The sequence below is a fragment of the Coenobita brevimanus genome, chromosome 57 (assembly GCF_032717465.1).
Source record: "Coenobita brevimanus isolate Jiangsu-jjx chromosome 57, ASM3271746v2, whole genome shotgun sequence".
Lineage (NCBI taxonomy): Eukaryota > Metazoa > Arthropoda > Malacostraca > Decapoda > Coenobitidae > Coenobita > Coenobita brevimanus.
The window spans coordinates 31,705,385-31,728,425 of record NC_137010.1 but is presented as its reverse complement, the minus strand read 5'-3'; the positions used below and the strand labels follow the sequence as shown (position 1 = coordinate 31,728,425).

Sequence of the window (23,041 nt, the reverse complement as noted above, 5' to 3'; positions counted from 1 at the left end):
AATCGACGACACCGCCCGCTTCTTAACATCCATTCCTCCTCCTCTTCCTTCCTCCTCCCTTTTCTCCGCTTCTCCCATGCTCCCTAATGCCGAATGAATCCAGGGTGAATACGCGTGAGCATTAAACCACTCTGAGTATCGGTTTTACGAAAAGCCGGGGGTTTATTATCGGGGTTCGAGTGGGCGTGTTTTGACTCGTGGTTGAGGAGTCAGCTGATCGCACCACGTGGCTTTGTTGTTGTTGTCAAGATTGAGATCGTTTTGCGCGCGCTTTTCTGTCGTTGGGTTGTTCGTCTTTTTGCGCGCCTACAACTCCTGCTGTTGTGTTGTTAGGTTGAGTCGTTATTGCGATGATTATTGTTATTATTATTATTATTATTATTATTATTATTGTTGCAGATCTTTCCTTTCATGGCTGCCTGTCTTCATGGTAGCATTTTTTTCATGTTTCGACCGATGATGTAAACATTTATTAATACTGCTTTTGAGTTGTTAGAAATTATTGTAGTATTTCGTGGTGGAGGTAGTAGTAGTAGTGGTAGCAGTTGTAGCAGTAACAGCAGCAGAAGCAGTAGCAAATTGTTTGGGCAATAACACCGTAGTAACAGTAATGAAAACACGAAATCTTAGCTAGTGAAACGCCACCATTAGAAATAAACAGATACACAGCCAGCTCCGCCGCTTACCGCCATTGCCATTACCCTCACATCGTCAGTAAAGCAGACACGCGCAATAAAGAATAAAGGGGACCGTAAAGCAATGCCGTTAACGATACAACTGCCACTTATCCTACCGCTTACGTCCTTTATTGAGGGGGTGGGGGCGAGGAGGGTGGGGAAAGAGGGAGGAGTGTTTAAGGGAGGGAGAGAGAGAGAGAGAGAGAGAGAGAGAGGTGAATGGGAAGCGTAGAGGTAAAGAAATGTTTGGGTTGGAATAATAGGAAGGAAAAAGAAAGATGGGAAAAAAGAATTGGAAATGAAGGATAGATGGAGGGGATAAGAAAGACGGAAGAGAGAGAAAGAATAGTAAAGCGAGAAAGGATAGTAGAATGTGGCAAAGAAAGGGTGGAAGGAAAGAGAGAGAGAGAGAGAGAGAGAGAGAGAGGGTAGGAAGAGAAATGAGAGCAAGGAAGGAGGAAGAGAGGAAGGGGAGGGAGAGAGAGGGGAGGGGTGTGTGATGGATGGATGGTGAGAGAGAGGCAGGGAGGGCAGGAGGGAGGGGTTGGGAGAGAGAGGGAGGGAGGTGGAGGGGGAGGGAGAGGCGTGATGGATGGATAGATGGAGCAAGGAGGGAAAAAAGATTGATGGATAGATGAGGGGAGAGAAAGAGAGAGAGAGAGAGAGAGGAAAAATAAAACGTTAGCTGGGCAGGAGAAAGATAAGTCCAGGTGAAAGAGTAAAAGGTGTGTGTGTGTGTGTGTGAGAGAGAGAGAGAGAGAGAGAAAGTGAGTGAGAGAGTGAGCAAGGTAAATCCCTGCAGTAAAAACGAGCTTCCGTCCTTTAATTGCTCAAAACAGAGTGAGAGTGAGGGTGAATTCACTCACTTTCTCTCATTTTCACGCATTCATTTTTTTTTCAGTCACTTTCATTCATTTCCACTCATTCTCCTCTTATTCATTTTCCCTTACTTATGCTTTTCTCACTCATTGTCATTCTCTTCATACGTCTTCTTATTACTATCTTTCACTAGTCATTCATTTTCATTCACTCATTGTTTTTCGTTCTTCTTTCCACTAGTCATTTTCACTTCTCATAATCTTATTTCTTGCCTTATAATTTCACTCCATTTTCATTCTAACTTATTTCCATCTTCATTATCGCCTTTCTCATTTTCACTCATTTTCCTATATTTTCACATCACCTTTCAGTAATTTTGTATCATTTCATTTTGGACATAAAACTCATTAATTCCTTTTCGCTCATTGCCATCCTCGTTATCAGATTCATTGACTTTCATTCACTTACTATTTTCAGACCTCATTTTCTTCCTGTTTCTTACTCACATTTACCGTTCACTCAGTGTGGTGTTTATAGTCATGCATTTTTGTCATTCATATTGTTATTTTTCCATCATTCATTTTCTTGTATTCTCATTTCCGCCTTTGTCACTTTCACCCAGTTTCATATCTCATTTCCATCCTAAAATTTTACCTGTAACTCATTTCTTTCTTGTACCTACGTATTCACTTTCATGAGTTTGCCTTTCATGGTCATTCTCATAGCCTTCACTCATCATTCACTCATTCCTTCTGTCCATGCACTTTCATTCATTTTTGTCCACTTTCATTCTCTTATTTTTTTCTTTCAGCTATTGTCTGAAATGTCACTTCCACTCTTCCACTCATGTTCATATATATAAATTATCCATTCTGCATTTTCATCGCTCACTCAATCATATTCATACCGTACCACTAATATCCATTCTCAGCATTTTCACATCAGGAACTTATTCATATTTTTGCCCGTTTACTGCTCAACTGTTTTTATTTATTTGTAGTTTTTGTTATTGTTTTATTTTTTGTTATTCATTTTTATTTATTTCTTTGCTCCGAAATTGGTCTGAACCCTGGTAACGGGCAAAACCACCCACTGTCGGTTGCTAAGTAACATTAGGGCCTAGGGTAATACATAGTGGAGGTAGCTATGATAACCTGCATGATGGAGTGGCACTGTACCCCAGGAGTGTGTGTAAATAAACTACTACAAGCTCAAAGGCATATTAACGTTATGGAGTTGAGAACAATGGCTAAGCGCCCGTTTGTGGGTCCCCACCTTTACCTTTTTGCCTCGTATCGACAATTTTTTTTTTTCACGTTAATACAGTCTCTCTCTCTCTCTCTCTCTCTCTCTCTCTCTCTCTCTCTCTCTCTCTCTCTCATTTCCCTACTTTTTCAGTTTTCCGACTCCACATTTACACCTTAAACTTCACTTTCATTCACTGTAAATCTAGGCATTTTCACTAATATCCACATCTTCATTTCCCCTGCATCTCATTCCTCTTTTACCTGTACAGTAGTTCACTTTTCATATCAAACTTCTGCGTCTTCATTCACTTTCACATTCACGCTGACTCGTCTCTTTCCATTCTTGTATTTCACTTTCATTCACTTCCCTCTCCTGTCTTTCATTCACTTCCATCCACTCATCCTTCATTTTACTCTTTCCTTTCTTGTGTTTTATTCACTTTCATTCACTTTCCTTTCTTGTGTTTCATTCACTTTCATCCACTCATGCTTCATTTTACTCTTACTCGCTTTCAACTTGCTTTATTTCACTCATTCACTAACTCATCTCGCCAGCTCACTTTTACTTCCTCATTTTCACTCAGTAATATACTTACTCGTTCAGGAATTCATTTCTAATCTACATCGTTTTCACTCACTTTCATTCGCTTTACGTTCACGAGCTCATTTTACACACTAATTTACCCATGTTGACTCATTCATTTACTCACCATTTTAAATGCTAACTCACTTTTACTCACCAACACCCCAACTCACTCTCACTCACATTCTCTCTCCCTTATATTCATCCAGTCACTCTTACGCATTTAATTCTCATCAGAGAGAGAGAGAGAGAGAGAGAGAGAGAGAGAGAGTTGTGAAAGTAACGGAGAGAAAAAGGGAAAATGTTGTGAAAGAGAAAGAAAGTAACAATGAACGCACACACACACACACACACACACACACACACACACACACACACACACACGAGAGAGAGACAGACAGACAGACAGAGACAGAGGGAGTTGTGAAAGTAACGTAGAGAAAAAGCGAAAATGTGAAAGTTACAGAAAGTGAACGAGAGAAAGCAAGAAAATAAGCACACACACATGAGAGAGAGAGAGAGAGAGAGAGAGAGAGAGAGAGAGAGAGAGAGAGTTGTGAAAGTAACGTAGAGAAAAAGCGAAAATGTTGTGAAAGTTAGAGAAAGAAAGTGAGCAAGAGAAAGCAAGAGAATAAGCACACACACGAGAGAGAGAGAGAGAGAGAGAGAGAGAGAGAGAGAGAGAGAGTTGCCAGTTGGTCTTATAACAGGCACTCTCGTCCCCTGCTCCTCTCTCTCTCTCTTTCACTCTCTCTCATACACACCACTCAGCTCTCTCTCTCTCTCTCTCTCTCTCTCTCTCTCTCTCTCTCTCAGGAGCAGGAACAAACTTTACTCACCAGCTTCAACTTTTCACTCACTCACTCATTTTCTCACTCACACTTTCACTCACTACCAACTCCGTCCCTCATTTTACCAACTTTTAACTCTCTCTCTCTCTCTCTCTCTCTCTCTCTCTCTCTCTCTCGTGTTGCTCTCCCCTTCCTTCCCTCTTACTTCCTCCTCCCTCCCTCCCTCTCTTTCATAACACTCCCTCACTCTCTCTCTCTCTCTTTCTCACTCTCCCTCACTCTCCCAGGCTGTATCCATAACGACGTCCTCTCTCTCTCTCTCTCTCTCTCTCTCTCTCTCTCTCTCTCTCTCTCTCTCTCTCTCTCTCTCTCTCACACACACACACACACACACACACACACACACACACACACACACACACACACACACACACACACTTTTCTGTTTATCCACTTTCCCACCTACCTACCATCTACCGACTTCCTGTCATCCGTCTACCTACCTACCTACCTTCCTACCAACCACAACTCTATCTATCTGTCCTATCTATTTCACTTTTTTCGATCTATTTACCTCCCTAACTGCCAACCACCTCTCTCTCTCTCTCTCTCTCTCTCTCTCTCTCTCTCTCTCTCTCTCTCTCTCTCTCTCTCTCTCTCTCTCTCTCTCTCTCTCTCTCTCTCTCTCTCTCTCTCTCACGTTTACCTTGCTCCCTCCCTCCCTCCCCCCTTCGTCCTCTTTCATTTCCTTGCCTCTCCCTTCGTCCTTTCTTCTCTCCCTCTTTCATTCCCTCTCTTTATATACTCTTCCTTCTCTCTCTCTCTCTCTCTCTCTCTCTCTCTCTTTCTCTCATATTTTATCCATGTAGACAGCCGGCCTCGAATACCTGTAACTTTCACATACATCAGTCCATCGATCTATCCATCCATCTATCCATCCATCCATCCATCAGTCTACCCAGTCAACTCTCAGGCCTCTTCCTTCATCCAGTTAATCAATACTTCATACAGCTTTTTTCTCCTTTCATCCATCAATCCACTCACCGATCCATCCGTCCATCAATCCACTCACCGGTCTATCTGTGTATCCATCCATCCATCCATCCATCCATCCATCCACTCACCAATCCACCCATCCGTCCATCCATCCTTATGTGAAGACAATTTTAACTTTTGCCTCCCTCCTTCCATCCATGAAACGAACCATACATACCCACCCAACCATACATCCAATCTTCCATCCAGCTTTCTACTTTACTATCTATCCAGGCTTCCATCCAACCATCCATTCTGTCATTCATCCCCTCAGCCAACCATCCAGTGAGATAAAATTGTACTCCTTCCAGTCATCCAGTCTGCCAACCATATATTCATCCATCCTTTCCCATAGCATCCATCCAACCTTACCTCCCATCCATCCATTCATCTTTGCATCCCTTTAACTATCCATGGACCCTCCCATCTATCCAACCATCCATCCAGATTTTTATCAAGACTAATCTAACCTTTATTCCCAACAACCGACCATCCATCCACACCCATCCTACCTTCCATCAATCCAGTCACCCAGCTTTCTAATTGTTCATCCAACCTTCCATGTGTTCATCCACCCATCCGACCCTCCGGGCGTCCATCCTTCCAATCCTTCCTTCCTCCCCTCCTACCTTCCAATCATTATTCCATCTATCCATCCATCATTCCATCCATCCAGTCATCCACCCCTCCCTCCAACCATCCAATCAGCCTTCTTTCCATCCAGAATTCCACACCTTGCAACCGTCCAAGCCTTCCTTCCATCCAATCTTCCACCCATCCTTCCTTCCATCCAGTCTTCCACCCTTCCTTCCTTCCATCCAGTCTTCCACCCATCCTTCCTTCCATCCAGTCTTCCACCCCTCCTTGCAACCGTCGAATCATGCTTCCTTCCATCCAGTCTTCCACCCCTCCTTGCAACCGTCCAACCATCGGACCATCCATCTCGTGGGCTGGAACCCTCCGTGGCAGCGTGCGACCATCCATCGGGCGTGTAATAAGGCTGTTAAGGATGATGATGGACTAATTATGGTGGTCAGTGGCAATACGGCAAGCACGACAGGGTGATGGTGGTAGTTGTGGTGGTGGTGGTAGTTGTGGTGGTGGTGGTTGGTGATGATGGTAATTGTGGTCTCGGTGGTTGTGTGGTGGTAGTAGTTGTTAGAGGTGTGGTTGTGGTGGTGGTGGTGGGTGTTAGGGTTGTTATTGTGGGGTGGTGGTTGTGGTTTGGGTATTGATGGTAGAAAGAATTTGGGGTTGTGGTGGTGGTTGCTGGTTGTGGTATGTAAGGTGGTTGGGGTGTTAGAATTGTGGTTGTTGGGGTAGTTGATGGTAGAGGGTATGTGTGGTTTTGGCTGTTGTAGTATGGTTGTGTGGTTGTTGATGGTTATGGTGGTTGTTTTAAGGCTGATGGTGCTTCTGGTGGGTACAGGATTATACTTGTGGTTGTTCATGGTTGTAGTTGTAGTAGTGATAGTTGTAGTGGCTGGAATATATAGGCAGATACTAGTGTGGTGGTAGTGATGCTTATGGTTGAGTTGGTTGTAAGTAGGGGACGTAGCTGTGGGTGTTGTTGATTGTGGTTGGTTGTGGTTAGAGGAGTTGTGGTTGGCTCGTGGTTTTGATGGTGGTGCTAGTTATAGTAGGTGGGGGTTGGGGTAGCTGTGGTAGTGGCTGTGGTGGTTGCTGTTTGTGGTAGTCGTGAGTAGAGGGTGAGTAGCAGTTTTGGTTGTAATGGTAGTTGGTGGTAAGGTTGTTGTTGGTAGTTTTAGTGGCTGGATAGTTGTTGTAGTTGGTTGTTGGGGGTTGTGGTAGTGGTGGTTGGGAGAAAATACAGAAGTTGTAACGGTGGTGGTAGTTGTGGTTGGTGATGTTTGTGGTAGTTGAGGATGGGATAATAGCGGTTTGGTAGTTGTGGTTGTGACAGGTAGAAGGTAGTCTGGTAGTTAATGGTGATTATGGTAGGTGTGGTTTGGCAGGTGGAACTGGTTGTGAGGGTTGCGGTGAGTGGTTGTGGTAGGAGTGTGGCTATTGGTTGGGACTGTGGTAGCTGTGGTAGGAAAAAAGTAGTTGAGGTTCAGTAGGTGGGGGTTGTGCCTGTGTGCTGGTTGTTGTAATTTTGGTTGCAAATTGTGATCGTTGTGATAGGGTGGTTGTGGTTGTGGAAGGAATGTTGTCGTTGGGATTATGGTAGCAAGATGTGGTAGTTGGGATGATAGGGATGGTCGTGGTGGGATTGTTGGTTGGTGGGATTGTGGTAGCTGTGTTGGTAGGTTTGGTTGTTATGGTTGTGGTGAGGATGTTTGTTAGTGGTTGGGTACATGAAGGACTGTGGTAGTGGCTAGTTGCTGCAGTTGTGGTAGATGTGGTTGTGAATTATTGTAGCTGAAGTTGTGGTAGTTGTTAGTATTGTGGTTGTAAATTGTTCCTGAAAGTTGTGGTAGTGGTGATAATGGTACTGGTAGTTGTAGTAGATATGGTATTTATGATTATAGCTGAAGTTGTGGTAGTTGTGACTGGTTGTTGTAGGAAGAGATGGTTGTTGTGGTTGTGATATGTTGGTTGTGGTAGTTGTGATAGTGGTAGTTGTAGGAAGAGATGGTTGTTGTGGTTGTGACAGACATGACTGTGGTTTGAGATGATGGTTGTGGTAGTTGTGGCAGGTATGGTTGCTGTGAACTGGTGCTGAAATTGTAGTGGTTGTGATGGTGGTAGTTATAATTGCGGTGGTTAGGGTTTCTTGCAGTTGTGGTAGTTGGAGATTGTGGTAGTTGTGGTAATTTGTTGCTGCGCTGGAGAGAGAGAGAGAGAGAGAGAGAGAGAGAGAGAGAGAGAGAGAGAGAGAGAGAGAGAGAGAGAATTTTACTATTACATATTTTTATATATTTTTGAAAAGAAAGTTCTCCCTCACACACACACACACACACACACACACACACACACACACACACACACACACACACACACACATTTTCTCTTCCTCTCCCTCCTTTCCACCCTCTTTCTTTCTCGTTCCTATCTTTCTCTTCTTTTCCGTCCTTTCTTATTTCCATTTTCTCTTCCTATTTCTTCCTCTTCGCTTACTCACCCATTAACCTCTCTCTCTCTCTCTCTCTCTCTCTCAGGGAAAATATATTAAAAACGAGTCTAGAGCAGAGTGGGAGAGGGAAAGAGAGAGAGGGGGGGGAGGGAGGGAGAGGGAGAGGGAGGAGGAGGGAGAGAGAGTTGCCAAAGGTCACTACTGGCCTGATAATTTCCGGGGTGGGAGGAAAGGGAGAGAGGAAGGGAGAGGAGGGGAGGAGAGAGAGGGAGATGCAAGAGCAGAGAGAGAGGGAGATGCAAGAGCAGAGAGAGAGACAGAGAGGGAAATGCAAGAGAAGAGAGAGAGGGAGGAAGGGGAAAGAATGGAGGAGGAAGAGAGAGAGAGAGAGAGAGAATTACGAGTTACAGCAAGTAATATGAGAGAGAGAGAGAGAGAGAGAGAGAGAGATTACAAGTTAAAGAGTAAAATGACAGAGAAAGAGAGAGAGAGAGATTACAGGTTAAAAAGAGTAATATGAGAGAGAGAGAATTACGAGTTACAGCAAGTAATATGTGAGAGAGAGAGAGAGAGAGAATTACGAGTTACAGCAAGTAATATGAGAGAGAGAGAGAGAGAGAGAATTACGAGTTACAGCAAGTAATATGAGAGAGAGAGAGAGAGAGAGAGAGAGAGAGAGAGAGATTACAAGTTAAAGAGTAAAATGACAGAGAAAGAGAGAGAGAGAGATTACAGGTTAAAAAGAGTAATATGAGAGAGAGAGAATTATGAGTTACAGCAAGTAATATGTGAGAGAGAGAGAGAGAGAGAATTACGAGTTACAGCAAGTAATATGAGAGAGAGAGAGAGAGAATTACGAGTTACAGCAAGTAATATGAGAGAGAGAGAGAGAGAGAGAGAGAGAGAGAGAGAGAGAGAGGTAAAATTGTAACCCTACCTTTTCTTCCTTACTAATAGAGGCTTTTTCTCCTTCCCTCTCCTTCCTTCCTTCCTTTCTTCTTCTTTCCTTGGAATTTCGTCCCTCTTTCCGTCCGTCCTTCCATCCATCTGTCCTTATTTCCTTCCTTCTATCTATCCTTCTTTCCTTCCTTCCTTCCTTTCCCTTCTCTTTCATTTTTGTATCTTCTTCCCCATTCTTTTCAATTATCTCTTCTGTTCCGCCTCTTCCGTCATGTCGTTTCTTTTTCTTCCTGTCTCTCTTCATGACCTCTTTCTCCCTCCTTTCTTTCACTTCTATATCCCTTCTTTCTTCTCTCCTTTTTCTTTGTTATTTTCTTTCGTCTTCTTCATTCCCTCTTATCTTCACTCGTTGTTGGTATTATAATTTCTTGCATTTCACCTTCTTTCATCTTTCTGTTCCTTCATCCTCTCCTTCATTTTTTTTTTTTTTTTAACTTTCCGTTCGGGCTTTCATGCTTTCATTTTTCTTTGTTCCTTTCTTCCTTCATTCATTTTGTCATAATTTTTCATCCCTACACATTTCTTCGTTATCTTCCTTTCTTTACCTATGTTTATCCATCCCACTTTCCTCCTCTCTTTCGTATGTCTCGCCTTTCGTCATTCCCTCATTCATCCTTTCCTTCGTTCTTTCATTCTTCCCTCATTAATTTCGCCCACACACACACACACACACACACACACACACACACACACACACACACACACACACACACACACACACACACACACACACACACACACACACACACACAGTCCCCCACCTCTCTCTCTCTCTCTCTCTCCCCAAGTATTCACCGGTGTATGCATGTATATATGAACGCCTGTATACATAATTAAGGCCCCGTATGCAAATTGAATGCAAATGCTGTTTATACATATGCATAAAAAATAGAACGGTAGTGTTTTAAATAATTGCATTCTTGAATTTTTGTACATGTTTTTGTAATGTGTGTCTAAATAATTTTTTGAATGTTTTCGCTAAGTAAATGTTGAAATCTGTTACATAAATTGTGCTTGGGCCTTGTTTTTCCATGCTTTTTCCAAAATAAATGCGTTTTTGATGTCTGTAGATTTTACCCATAAATTAGCACTTTGGAAAAAAAGAGAATGAAAATGGAAAAAATGCCGAATAATTAGTATTGGGGGTCATTATTTACATTTGAACCTGGGCTGACTGATGTACGATAAGTGCGTTCACATCCCGTTTCTTCCATATTTCACCACCCTACATTTCCCACACCTCCCTAACTCTCATCACACATGCATACACATCTGCCCTACACACCTGTGGCATCATCAACCCCCTGGGAGTGACGGGGATGAGGGTAAGTGGAAGGAAAGCTGAAATATAGGGTAGAATGTGTTCATCCGCCATGACACTGAAGGAGGGGAGGAATCGTACATTTTCTTTAATTACAGGCGAACTGGCATATTATGATCTTTATTGTTACGAAAAATCCTTACTTAATGCTGCGCATAGCTTGTCTTTCAACAGTTGGTTTTAGTATATTGTATCTTAAATGTTCATATGTCCTTTAGTAGTAGCTGTACTTTGTTTTAGCTACTGCTGACGTGATTTACCTTATATAAATATTGTTATTAATCATACTGCTGTACTACGTTTATTTTATTGCTACTCATAATTCGTATAATACTGTCATTTGTAATATGTTTCAAGAAATTCCCACTGCCACAATGCTTACACTGCCAATTACGATACGGTACCTTAAGTTTTGCCTGGCGAGTGTATTTCAACAACAAATATTACTTTATGTGTAAATATGGCTTGTAATTGTCTATTCCTGTTTTTGCACTGTTCTTGAAAATATTACGACTACAACGGCCATTATGCCATTGATATTGACTTTTTTTATGTTCTCTCTCTTTTTCTTTTTTCTTTTCTTTACCTTTTAATGCCGAGAAGTTACCTGTGTGCCGAATGAAATGGTCTGGCGTCAGCATGGTGGAAATACACAGTCGCCAGTTGCCATATAGGGGTTAAGAATACTGATTTGTGATACAGTTGTTTATCAGGTGCTGTAATTACTGTACGTCGATACCTTTGCCGGTGTACTACTGGGAATGGTATTATCTTTGGTAATAACATTCCCATCATGATCACGTAGTTTTCGTTACTGCTACTACTACTACTACTACTACTACTACTACTACCCATACCTCAACACACAGCATCAACAGAATACCCTTCCATCCCAATAAATACAGTAGGCCAGAACCTTTCCTATTAATACCGCCATTTTTCACGTCTCTTCGTCATTAGTTCCCAGCACCCGGTAATTTTAATCTACGCTCAAAACATTACTCTGGCGTTTAATTGAATAACCAGCGAGAATTTTGTTTTATTGTTTAATGTAATTTCATTTTTTGGTGGCGTGCCGTTCTGATGGCTGGTGGGTGTGGGTCGTGTTGTTGTTCTTGTTGTGGTGTCTGTGTGTTGTAGCCTTTGTTGTTGTTGTGGACGCATTTTTTAGGTTATGATGATGATGATGATGAAAATAATAATAATAATAATAACAACAATAATAATAATAATAATAATAATAGTAATAATAATAATAATAATATTAATAATAATTTTTGTTAGTAATATTAGCATTGTGATTATCATTTTTTTTGTTATTACTTTTATTGGTCTTGCCTACTGAAGTGAATGAAAGATGATACGGAAATGAAAGGAGAATATAATGAGGAAAGAGAATAATGGAAGAAGTTTAAATAGAATGAGAAAAAGGAGATAAAAAAAAGGTTGAAGGAAAGAAGGAGGGAAGAAGTGAAGGAAGAAGAAGGAGGGAAGGAAGGAGGGAGACGGAGATAAGATAACCACTATCAGAGGACCGGAAGTTCTCGTATCAGATAGAATGTTGGTTGACTGAATGTTGGTTGATGAGTGTTGGTGGTTGACTGAATGTTGGTAGTTTACACCTGACTGAATGTTGGTTGATGAGTGTTGGTGGTTGACTGAATGTTGGTAGTTTACACCTGACTGAATGTTGGTTGATGAGTGTTGGTAGTTGACAATGTTGGTAGTTTACACCAGACTGAATGTTGGCTGGATGGTGGGAGTGTTGATAGTTGACTGGATAGTGGTAGCTGAGTTGACTGAATGTTGGTAGTTGGTAATTGAATGTTGGTAGTTTACTTAAAGTTGGAAGTTGACGGAATATTGGTAGTTGATTAAAATGTTGCTCGAACAAAATTTGACCCAGCCTTCCACACCTGCCACAGCTACCACAACCCCTCCCTCTACCACAACTACCACACCCATTCTACCATAACTACCACTGCTGCCACAGCTACCACAAACCCTTCTTTTACCACAACTACCGCAGGCCCTCCCTCTACCACACCTGCTACAACCCCTCCTTCTACCACAATTATTACAGCTTCCCTCTGCCACAACTACCACACCCTCCCTCTACCACAACTACCACACTCTTCCTCTACCTCAACACATCCCTCTGCCACACCTGCCAGAACACTTCCACCTACCACAACTATTACAGCCCTTCCCTCTGCCACACCTACCACAATCCCTTCCTCTACCACAATACCACAACCCCTCCTTCATCCACAACTACCACAACCCCTCCTACCACAGCTGCTACAACCCCTCCCTCTACCACAAGTACCACAACCCCTCCTTCAACCACAACTACCACAACCCCTCCTACCACAACTACCACAACCCCTCCTTCAACCACAACTACCACCATCCCACACTCTCAACCTCTCCAGACACTCCACGCTCCTCAACCTCGCACTTAGAGTATAAGCACACACTCACACTCGCACTCAGACACACACACACACACACACACACACACACACACACACACACACACACACACACACACACACACACACGCAACAGACGGTCCATCCTTTCACTCACATTCACCAGGCCTTCACACACACACACACACACACACACACACACACACACACACACACACACACACACACAACAGTTACCAAAATTCACACGCACACGCTCATTCACCCTCTCCCCCTCACACACATCTGCACTCGCACCTACAAGCGACACACACACACACACACACACACACACACACACACACACACACACACACACACACACACACACACACCTGCACTCACTCCCAAACATTCTCTCTCTCTCTCTCTCTCTTTCTCTCTCTCTCTCTGCCAAATCAATCTCCTCTCCTCTCCTTCCATTTCTTTCTTCATTAATTTTTTCCCTCCTTTCTTCATTTCCTCCCGCCTTCCTTCCTCCCCGTGTTTCTTTCCTTCTTTCTTTTTCTTCCTTGATTTCATTTTCATTCTTCCGTGACATCATTTTCTTTGTCATTTATCCTTCTTTGTTCCCTTGCCTTCATTTGCTTTCTCTTCCTTCCTTCTTTCCGTCCCTCTCTTCCTTCATTCCTTCCCTCTCCTCTATTTCCTTCTGATTTCCGCCCTTCTTTTCTCCTTTCCTTCATTCTTACCTTCGTTTCTTTTCTTCCTTCTCTCCATCTCATCTTCCTCTCTCTCTCTCTCTCTCTCTCTCTCTCTCTTTTTTTTTTTTTAGTGTATGTCCTAATTTCCGGCCATTTTTTTTTCTTGTAGGAGAAGATGTAAGCTTTATTTTTTCCTTAATTTCCTTCTTTCCCTCCCTCTTTCCTTACCCCCCCTCCTTACTTCTTCCTTCAGCCTCCCCCCCCTTTTTTTCTTCTTTCCTTTTGTTATTCTCCTTGGCTTGTTCCATATTTGCTTCCCTTTCTTACCTTCCTTCATGTGTTCCTTTCGTCCATCCATCCATCCGTGAATCCCTTCCTTCATTTCTTCCTGTCCTTTTCTCCACCCTTTCCCTCTCCTCTCCTCCTTTTCTTTCATCATTCTTCCCATCAGTCATTCCATTCCATCCATCCGTCCATCCATGCTTCTTTCCATCCCTCTTCCTTCTTACTTCCCTCCCATCCTTCCTTCCTTCCTTCCTCCTTCACACAAAAATTCTTCTATAATTTCTCGTAATTTCAAGTTTCTCCAAAAATGCTCGTCTTCCCAAAACTTTTCGTTCTCTTCAAAAAATAACGCCCCTTATTCCTATTCTACTTTCATTTCTTTTCGCTCACTTCCTAATTTTTGTCAGTTCTTTTATTTGTCACTAAGTTCATGTTCGTTTCATCTGTTATTTTTTTGTTGTCTCCTTGTTATTTTGAACGTGAACTCGGTGGACTGCAGGCTTAAATTGCAGTCCACCATCTTCCTCTTGGGGTATAGGGAGCGAGTTGAGGGACGTTTGTATAATTAGGCAGTGGAGTCGCCCGGTTGATATCATTGCCCCACCACGTGAAGGCGTCCCTCTCCAGCGCCTTTGTCTATTCTTTTATAGCATTCATATTTTGGTTTCGGTCGGGCCCTGTGTGTGTGTGTGTGTGTGTGTGTGTGTGTGTGTGTGTGTGTGTGTTTTAGCCATCTCTTAGTGTTCCATATTGTTCATACGGAATGGTACTTAAAATTCAAAATACGGCCCACAATAGTTCGTTCACGTTAACTTGTCCCAGATACTCCTCCTTTTGCAAATTACTTGACGTAGCTTAGTAGCAGAAAAAGACTGGTACTGATCTGCAGCCTTTCAGTTGCACTACTTCGTGACTAGTATCATATTGTAGCGTTAATTTGTTGTTAGAACTGAGCACTCATTATGAAGGGAAGGCGGTTTTAGAACAAGTTAAAGTGTAAAGAAGTTAGATGTGTGGTGGTGTCCCAGTATGTGCTTCAGTGTGCCAAAGTACTTTCCGTTGCACTTATTCGTGACTGGCATCATATTCTAGTGTTAATTTACTGTTACAACTGAGCATTCTTGATGTAGAGATGGCAATTTTAGAATAAGTTAAAGTGAGAGTAGATGTTTCCCATCATGTGTCTCAGGATGTGCTTCAGTGTGGTGAATGAATTACTGAATCTCTCTCTCTCTCTCTCTCTCTCTCTCTCACTCTCACTATGGTAAATTGTACAGTTATGGTCATGTACATTTTAACACTTGTTGCCTTCTGAACTAATGAACCCTGATTAGAACCCTGACAACCCTCTTGAGGATTATTAATGATTAACCCCTTCAATTCCCCGACTTGTGTGTTTTTTTTTTTTAATTCCCTTATCCAGGCGAATTTATTCAGCTTAGGACTGACTTTCTGAACTGGAAGGGTTAGCCGTAGCCTTTCTTAACCCTTTCAGTACGAGAGATGTTCCTGAAGCAGACAAATATCGCCTGGTGGTGGCAAGAAGAACTAACGGGAGTGAAGGCGTTAGTGTAGTAAAATATCTGGTAAGGGTTCTTGACACAAATCTTAGACGATGTAATGAAGATATTGGCCCCAGTTGTACCTTAAGACCCACCTCAATCCCTTCAACCCAGCGACGTCTTTTCCATCTCTGGTGCCAGACGATTTTATTCAGCGTACGAGAGCGTCCTAGTAGTGAAGAGGTTAATGCTGGCTATACATACTAACCCCTCGAGTTGAAAAAATCTTCCATGAACAGAAGGAAATCGTCTGGAGATAGCAGGAACAAATTTTATGGATATTTGTACCGAAAGGGATATAGGAAAATTAGACAGATACCCGAAGTGAAGAACAAATTAGACAGGTAGATAGATAGATACTTGTAGTGAATAGATAGATAGATACTCGTATTGAAAGGGGAACCCATTCACTTCGAGGACGTGTTTCGTATGTTTGGTATCCGATGACTTTTTTATTTATTTATTTATGTATTTATTTGTAATCGGGAGAGATGGTTTGTAGTGGAGGAGTCTGATATAGTCTTCATTAACCCCCTGGATGCTAAAGGTCTTCCCTGAGCCAAATAAAATCGTCTGGAGGCACCATGAAGACACTAAACTAAGACGTCATCGTAGTGAAGGGGTGTCAAAAAAAAAAAAAAGTAATAGCTCAAAATGGTTAACCTGTTCAGTCCGATGACCTCTCTCTCTCTCTCTCTCTCTCTCTCTCTCTCTCTCTCTCTCACCAACAGACTTATTCGTTTATTCGTTTTGGTAGCTTCTTGTAGTGAGGGGGTGATTGAAGGCTGGATATGATCAGTTATAGAAAAAAAAAAAAATCTGAATACAATGGTCAGGAGATAGCAAGAGTTGGCCATCAGAGGAACGGGTTATAGTCCAAAATGTACAGTACACTAAGACGTTAATATGTGCTAAAACAGAATGTACTAAAGGGTCTGATTGTACTTTATTTTTCCTTTAAAGGTTATGGAATCCAACTTAAAACGAACTGCACCCCCTTCACTACCTTGACGCTTTTTTTTTTCCTTGTTTTCATTTTTGGCTTTCGATATCACCAGACGATTTTGTTAAGCTTATGCGTTTCGAACAGGGTGGTTCTGCTATAGCCTATCTTAACCCCTTTACTGTCAAATATTTCTCCCCCTAAACTAAATAAAATCGTCTTTATGCGTAAGAATAAGGTGCCACCATAAAGAATATTTTACGTGTACAGTTTTTGAAGTGACCTAAAACCCAAAGTGTTGTCAGAATTTACGGGAAAAAAAAAATCCTTCCAAAAATACACGTAAACCCTCAAAATTATTAATGGTATCGTGAAGAATACTTAAAATTCGAAACGCACAATTCGCCAAAAAAAAGTACTTCGCCTAAAATGACCCTTAGTGTACACGTGTGCTAAAATGTGCTCAGAAATAGTACTCACCATCATCTTGCTGTGGCGGCCTCTAGCGCTTGACGTGTGGTGAGGCTGGCATGAGTGGTGATAGTGGTGATTGTGGTGGTGCTCAGCAGGTGGGGGTCCAACCTGGGGGAAGAGTGCTGATGTTAGTGGTGCTTAGTGCTGGTGATTTAAGTGGTGATAATTGTCGTAGTGGTGAGGAAAGTGGTGAGAGGCATGGTGAAAGCGGTAAGAGTAATAATGGTGGTTGAATTGTGATAATGGTGATATATATACTGTGATTGTGGTGATAGTGTGGTGTTATAGTGGTGAGGGAAGTGGTGATAGTGGTAAATTGTAATGGTGGTAGAATTGTGGTTATGGTAGTGGTGATATATTGTTTGTGGCGATAGTGGTGGTGTTAAGTAGGTGGGACTCGAATTTACAAGAGGGAAGTGATGGTGTTATTTCTGGTGCTAGTGGTGATAGAGTTGGAGATGGTAATTTGGTGACAGAAATGGTGACGTAAAGAAGAAAATGGTGATACGGTGATGGAAATGGTGATTGTGGCGATGGAAATGGTGATTGTGGCGATGGGTTGCATAATTGGTGACCTGTAATCCACTGTGAGCAGAGAGAGAGAGAGAGAGAGAGAGAGAGAGAGAGAGAGAGATTAATATGCTGGTGATTGAACTGGTGGCAGTGGTGACAGAGGTGATGATAAATGGTGGTGGTGGTGATAGTGATAGCGGTGATGGACGTGTTGGTGGCTTAGTGATGATGAATGGTGATAGCTAGGGTGGTGACAGACTTTAATACGTGAGTGGTGGTGGTAATGGTGACGCGTGGTGATAGCTTGGGTGGTGATAGACTGTAATACTGTAATGATGATGGTGATGGTGATACAAATGGTGCTCAGCAAGAGGGTTTCATACCTTTGAAGGGTAGGTGTTATCATGGTGGTGGTGTTAGCAGTGGTGATAATGAAGTGGTGATGGTGGTAGATGGGGTACTTGTAGTGGTAGTGGTGATAATAGCGACAGGTGTGAAAGGTAGTAGTGGTGGTAGGTATGGTGATGATGGCAACGATGGTGATATGATGGTGGTGATAATCATGATAGTGGTAATGATGATGGGTGTGAGGTGATAGGTGTGGTAGTGTTAATGGGTGTGACTGAAGGTGATGACTCGTGGTAGTGGTGGGAGACGTGCTAATAGTTGTGGTAGTGATGGTAGCTGAGATAGTGGTGGCTACAGTGGTGGTGGTACTTACTGATGGTAGACATGAAACTTAAAGCAGAAGAGGCGCTTAGACAGATGCTAGACGCGGTGGTGGTAATTATAGTGATGATAATAATGAGGATAGTAACTGATGACAGCAGTGAGGATAGTGATGTTAGGCGTGAAAATTAATGTGTAGATCAAAGCCCTCCCTGGATTTATTTTTACATTCTTTCTACCGCCAGACGATTTCCTTCAGTATAGGATGGGACAGTAAAACAGCCATTTGCCGTGGTTTAGTCCCCGGAAATGGAACGTGGGGTTGATGTAGACATTTTGTGATGAATTTTGAGCCTTGCGGAGGATTTAGAGAGAATTACGAGTTCTCTCCTGGATAGGTTTTTTCAGTATAAGGAAAATTAAATTAATTCTTCTGTAAGCCCTCTTTTTTTTCTTTATTGTATTTTTCATTTTTTTATTTTTCATCAGCTGAAGTCTTTTGTTGGATTTTGAGGAGGAGGAAGTGTCTGAATGTAATGACACACACACACACACACACACACACACACACACACACACACACACACACACACACTTTGGAGATGCGTTGAGGTGAGTTTTAATAATGATTTTTAACAGTGGTTACTAAATTTACTAATGGGCTTTCATTTCCTGGTAGAGGTTAATCTCCACGCTTTTCCTTTATTCCAATTAACCTGGGAGAGAGAGAGATAGAGAGAGAGAGAGAGAATATACTGATTTTATTTTCCTTGTAAAGGGTTAAACGAAGGAGGTAGGACAGAGAGAATGATGGTATGGAGTGAAGGAAAGAGAGAATGAGAAAGAAAAGACTTGAAGAATTGAATGTGAAGGAAATAATGAAGGAAGAAAGAAGCAAATGAATAGATGAAGGCACGAGTATTGAGAAAGAATGATGTAAGAGGAAGTGAAGAAAGAAAAAAATGTGAAGGAAGTTTGGGAAAGATTGTAAGCTGTGTTAGAAAGAAATTGACAAAAATTTGAGAAGGAAGGAAGAGGGAGGGAGGGAGGAGGAAAACAAAGGAAGGAGGGAGAGAAAGGAGTGAAGGAAGAATAGACGCAGAAAAGGAGAAAATATGAGTAAAGGAGAAAGGACGAAGAAACGAAAGAATGAAAGAAAGAGAAAAGCATAAAGAAATGAAAGAAGAAAGGTGTGTATGGAAGGAAAGGAAGACAGGATAAAGAAAGAAGGAAGAGGAAAATAAGAAAATGTAAGATTGGAAGGAAAGAGGGAAAATAGAGAGGGAAGGAAGTTGAGGAAGAAGTGAGAGAGAGAAGAGTAGGAAGGTAAAAGATCGAAGGAAGAAAAGGGGGAGGTGGATTGGAGGAAGGAGGAAAGGGAGGAAAAAGAGGAGGCTGAAAGAAAGGAGGGGTAATAAGAGAGGAGTAGGGGGAAGAGGGAAAGAAGGAGGGGAGAAATGAGAAAGAGCGGGACTGATGGAGGGGAGAAGTGAAGGAGAAGAGGAAGAGGGGAAGAAAGGAGGAGGGGAAGGACACGTGCATTGTAGGGGAAAAGGAGGGAGGGAAAGAGGGAAGGGAGGGGAGGGGAGAGGAGGGAGGGACAACGGAAGTGTGATGTCAAGGGGGAGGGAGGGAGGGAGGGGAGGGGAGGGCAAGAGAGGGTGACAGTCTGGAGAGAGAGAGAGAGAGAGAGAGAGAGAGAGAACTAAAAATCATAAAAAGACGAAAAGAGGAGTGCAAGAAAAAAAGAGTGTGAGAAAAGGAAAGAAAATGTGTGACAAAAGTTAGAAGAAAAGAAAGAAGAAAGAACAAAAAGGAGCACTGGAGAGAGAGAGAGAGAGAGAGAGAGAGAGGAAATGAGAAGAGAGAATGAAGAAAGAGAGGAGGGCAGCTGAGGGAGGGGAGGAAGGAGAGTGGGAGGGAGGGAAGGAGGAAGGGAGGTAGCTGCTGATGACAAGGGGAAAGAGAGAGAGAGAGAGAGAGAGAGAGAGAGAGAGTCAGTGAGGCAACAGAATTAAAGAAGAATGAGGAAGGGGGAGAGAGAGAGAGAGAGAGAATGTGAGAAAAATCAGAGTGAAGTATGGTGTGAAAGAAAGTGAGAGAAAAAGGGAGAATGATGAAAGCAAGAGAGAGTAGGCGAGAGAAAGAATTGTGAAGGAAAGAGAGAAAGAGTAAGGCAGAGCAAGTGAGAGAAAGTGAATAATGAAAGTGAGGGAGGCGGCGGAGCGAGAGTGAGGTAGAGTGAGAGTGAGGAGAGTGAAAGGTGAGAGGTGAGTAGGAGGCTGAGAGAGAGAGGAAGAGAGAGAGAGAGAGAGAGAGAGGGGGGGGAGGGAGTAAGCCTGTGTGTGTGTGTGTGTGTGTGTGTGTGTGTGTGTGTGTGTGTGAGAGAGAGAGAGAGAGAGAGAGTCTATGGGGAGGAAGGTTGTCTTTTGTCTGCGAAGGGTGGGAGGGAGGGAGGGAGAGAGAGGAAGAGAGGACAGCAAGGGAGGGAGGAAAGGAGAGAACATGAAAGAGGAAAGAAGGATGGAAAGAGGGAAAGTGAAAAAGAAAGGGAGGAAAGGAGGAACATAAAGAGGAAGAGATGGAACAGGAAAATTATGAGAGAGAGAGAGAGAGAGAGAGAGAGAGAGAGAGAGAGAGAGAGAGGTAAATGTTAGGGGGGGAGTATAAAATAAAAGAGAGAAGGGAGAAAGGGAGGAGAAAATACAGAAGGGAGCGGAAGGCAAAGAAAGGAGGAACTGAACGAAGGAGAGCGGAAGAGAAGGAAGGGGATTAGATGTTAGGAGAGAGAGAAAAATAGAATAGCGAGTGGTAGAAAGAAGAGGTATTATTTATAAGAGAGAGAGAGAGAGAGAGAGAGAAGGAAGGAGGAAGGAGAGCAAAAGACGTAGTAAGAGAAAGGTGAGTGAGATCGAAGGAATAAGAAGGAAGAAAGTCGAATGGAAGAAAAGAAAAGAAGTAGGGAACTGAAGGAAAGAAGGAAGTATATAATGAAGGAAGGAGGAAAGGAGGATGGTTCGTTGAGTGAAGAGGAAGGGAGGGGGGAGGCAGGGAGAGACTGAAAGAGAGGGAGGGAGGGAGACTGAAGAGAGAGGAAGGAAGGAAAGTGAAGGAGGGAGGAATGAAAGGCAGCTGAGAGGGAAGGAAAGAGGGAGGGAGGGAAGAAGGGAGAGAGACAATGAGAGGAGAGGGAGACAAAGGAAAAAAGGGAGAGAGAGAGAGAATGACGTATGAACGAATGGAAGGAGGAAGAGAGAGAGACAGTGTGAGGAGGGGGAGACAAAGGAAGAAAAGGGGGAGAGAGAGAGAGAGAGAGAGAGAATGACGTATGAACGAGTGGAAAGAGGAAGGGAGAGAGACAATGTGAGGAGGGGGAGACAAACGAAAAAAAGGGGGAGAGAGAGAGAGAGAGAGAGAGAGAATGACGTATGAACGAATGGAAGGAGGGAGGGAGGGAGGAAGGGAGGGAGAGTGAGAGTGAAAAGGGAGGGAGATTATTGGCTTTAGAAAAACTGTTCGAGAGAGAGAGAGAGAGAGAGAGAGAGTTGAACATGGAGGCAAAAGGAAATTAAAGTTAGAGAGAGAGTGGGAAAGAGAGAGAGATTGTGAGCCAGGGAGAATGGTGGAGGCAATTCGAGGGAGCAAGGAAGGGAGAGAAAGGGACAGAGTGGATGGAAGGGAGGAATGGAAAGATAAGGAGAGAGAGAGAGAGGCCGGGTTAGGAAGACTGAGGAAGAGTTGGAGGGAGGGAGGGAAGAGAGAGAGAGAGAGAGGAAGGGAAAGCAGTCGGAGAGGGGAGAGTGTGGGGGAGGAAGGGAGAGTGAGTGAGAGGGAGGGAGGAAGGGAGAAAGAGTGGGAGGGAGGGAGGAAGGGAGAGAGAGTGGGAGGGAGGGAGGAAGGGAGATAAGGGGCAAGATAGGGAGGGAGGGAGAATATGTGAATAGGAGGAAGATAAGGGAGAGAGATATGTGGGAGAGGAGAGAGTGGAGGAAGAAGAGAAAAAGTCGAGAAGAGAGAACCGAGGAGGAGGAGGAGGAAAGTAGAGGAAGGAAATATAAGAAGGGACAGAGAAGGAGAAAGAGAAGAAAAATTTGCTATGGAGAGAGGACTGAAGAAGAGGCGAAGAATAGAGAGATAATGAGAGAGAGAGCAAAAGAGGAGAGAGAAAATAGCGGTGAGTGAGAAAAGAAGAGAGGAGGGAGAAGATATAAGAGAAGAAGGAGGAACTAGAAGAGAAATAAAGTAATAGGAAAAAGGAAAATAAAGAGGCTGAGGAAAAGAACGGAGGAGAGAGGGAAAAGGAAGGCGAGGAACGGAGTGGGGAGAATAAGAGGAGAGAAAGGAGAGGAAGAGGATTGGAGGGAGGAAGAGGAGTGATGGCAGGAGAAAAGAAGAGTGGAGAAAGAGGGACGAGAATAGAAAGACCAAAACAATGATGGGAGAGGAGAGGAGGGAAGAGGAGAGGCAGGTTAAAACAGAAGGGAAAGAAAAGGAAGATGAGAGGAAAAGAGAAATGAGACAGAGAGGAGACAGAAATGAGGAGAGGGGGATAGAAAAGAGAGGGGATAGGGGAGAATGGGGATGGAAAAGTTGAAGGTAGAGAGGAAAGGATACGAAATGGGAAGAGGGAAAAGGCGGAGTGGAAGATAATTGAAAGAAAGAAAAGAAACAGAGCAGATGAAAGTGGAAAAGGACGAGATTAACAGCGAGAGAGAGAGAGAGAGAGAGAGAGAGAGACAGACAGACAGACAGACAGACAGACGGACAGACAGAAATATACGGTACACTTACACAAGCACACAAACGCACAGTATGGAGACAGACCCTTACACAGAAATGCTCACTCAGACATAACATACACGCTGGCAGAAACGTACACATACACAAAGCGTACACAGACATACACAGAGATGTACTAGTCGATTGCAATGTCTGCGTCTCTTTGATGCTGAAGGGTTAATGAGAGAGAGAGAGAGAGAGAGAGAGAGAGAGAGAAATATTAGTGTT

General features: G+C 43.1%; 1 protein-coding gene across 1 annotated transcript in view; it reads right to left on the bottom strand.

Annotated features, from left to right (window-relative positions):
* The window catches only part of LOC145402330 (uncharacterized), a 248,485-nt gene that overhangs the window by 97,604 nt on the left and 127,840 nt on the right, over window positions 1-23,041 (bottom strand). Inside the window, exon 2 of the mRNA XM_080274472.1 lies at window positions 16,859-16,960. Coding sequence (XP_080130598.1) covers window positions 16,859-16,864 — 6 coding nt within the window. The 5' untranslated portion in view covers window positions 16,865-16,960. The remainder of the gene's footprint in view (window positions 1-16,858; window positions 16,961-23,041) is intronic.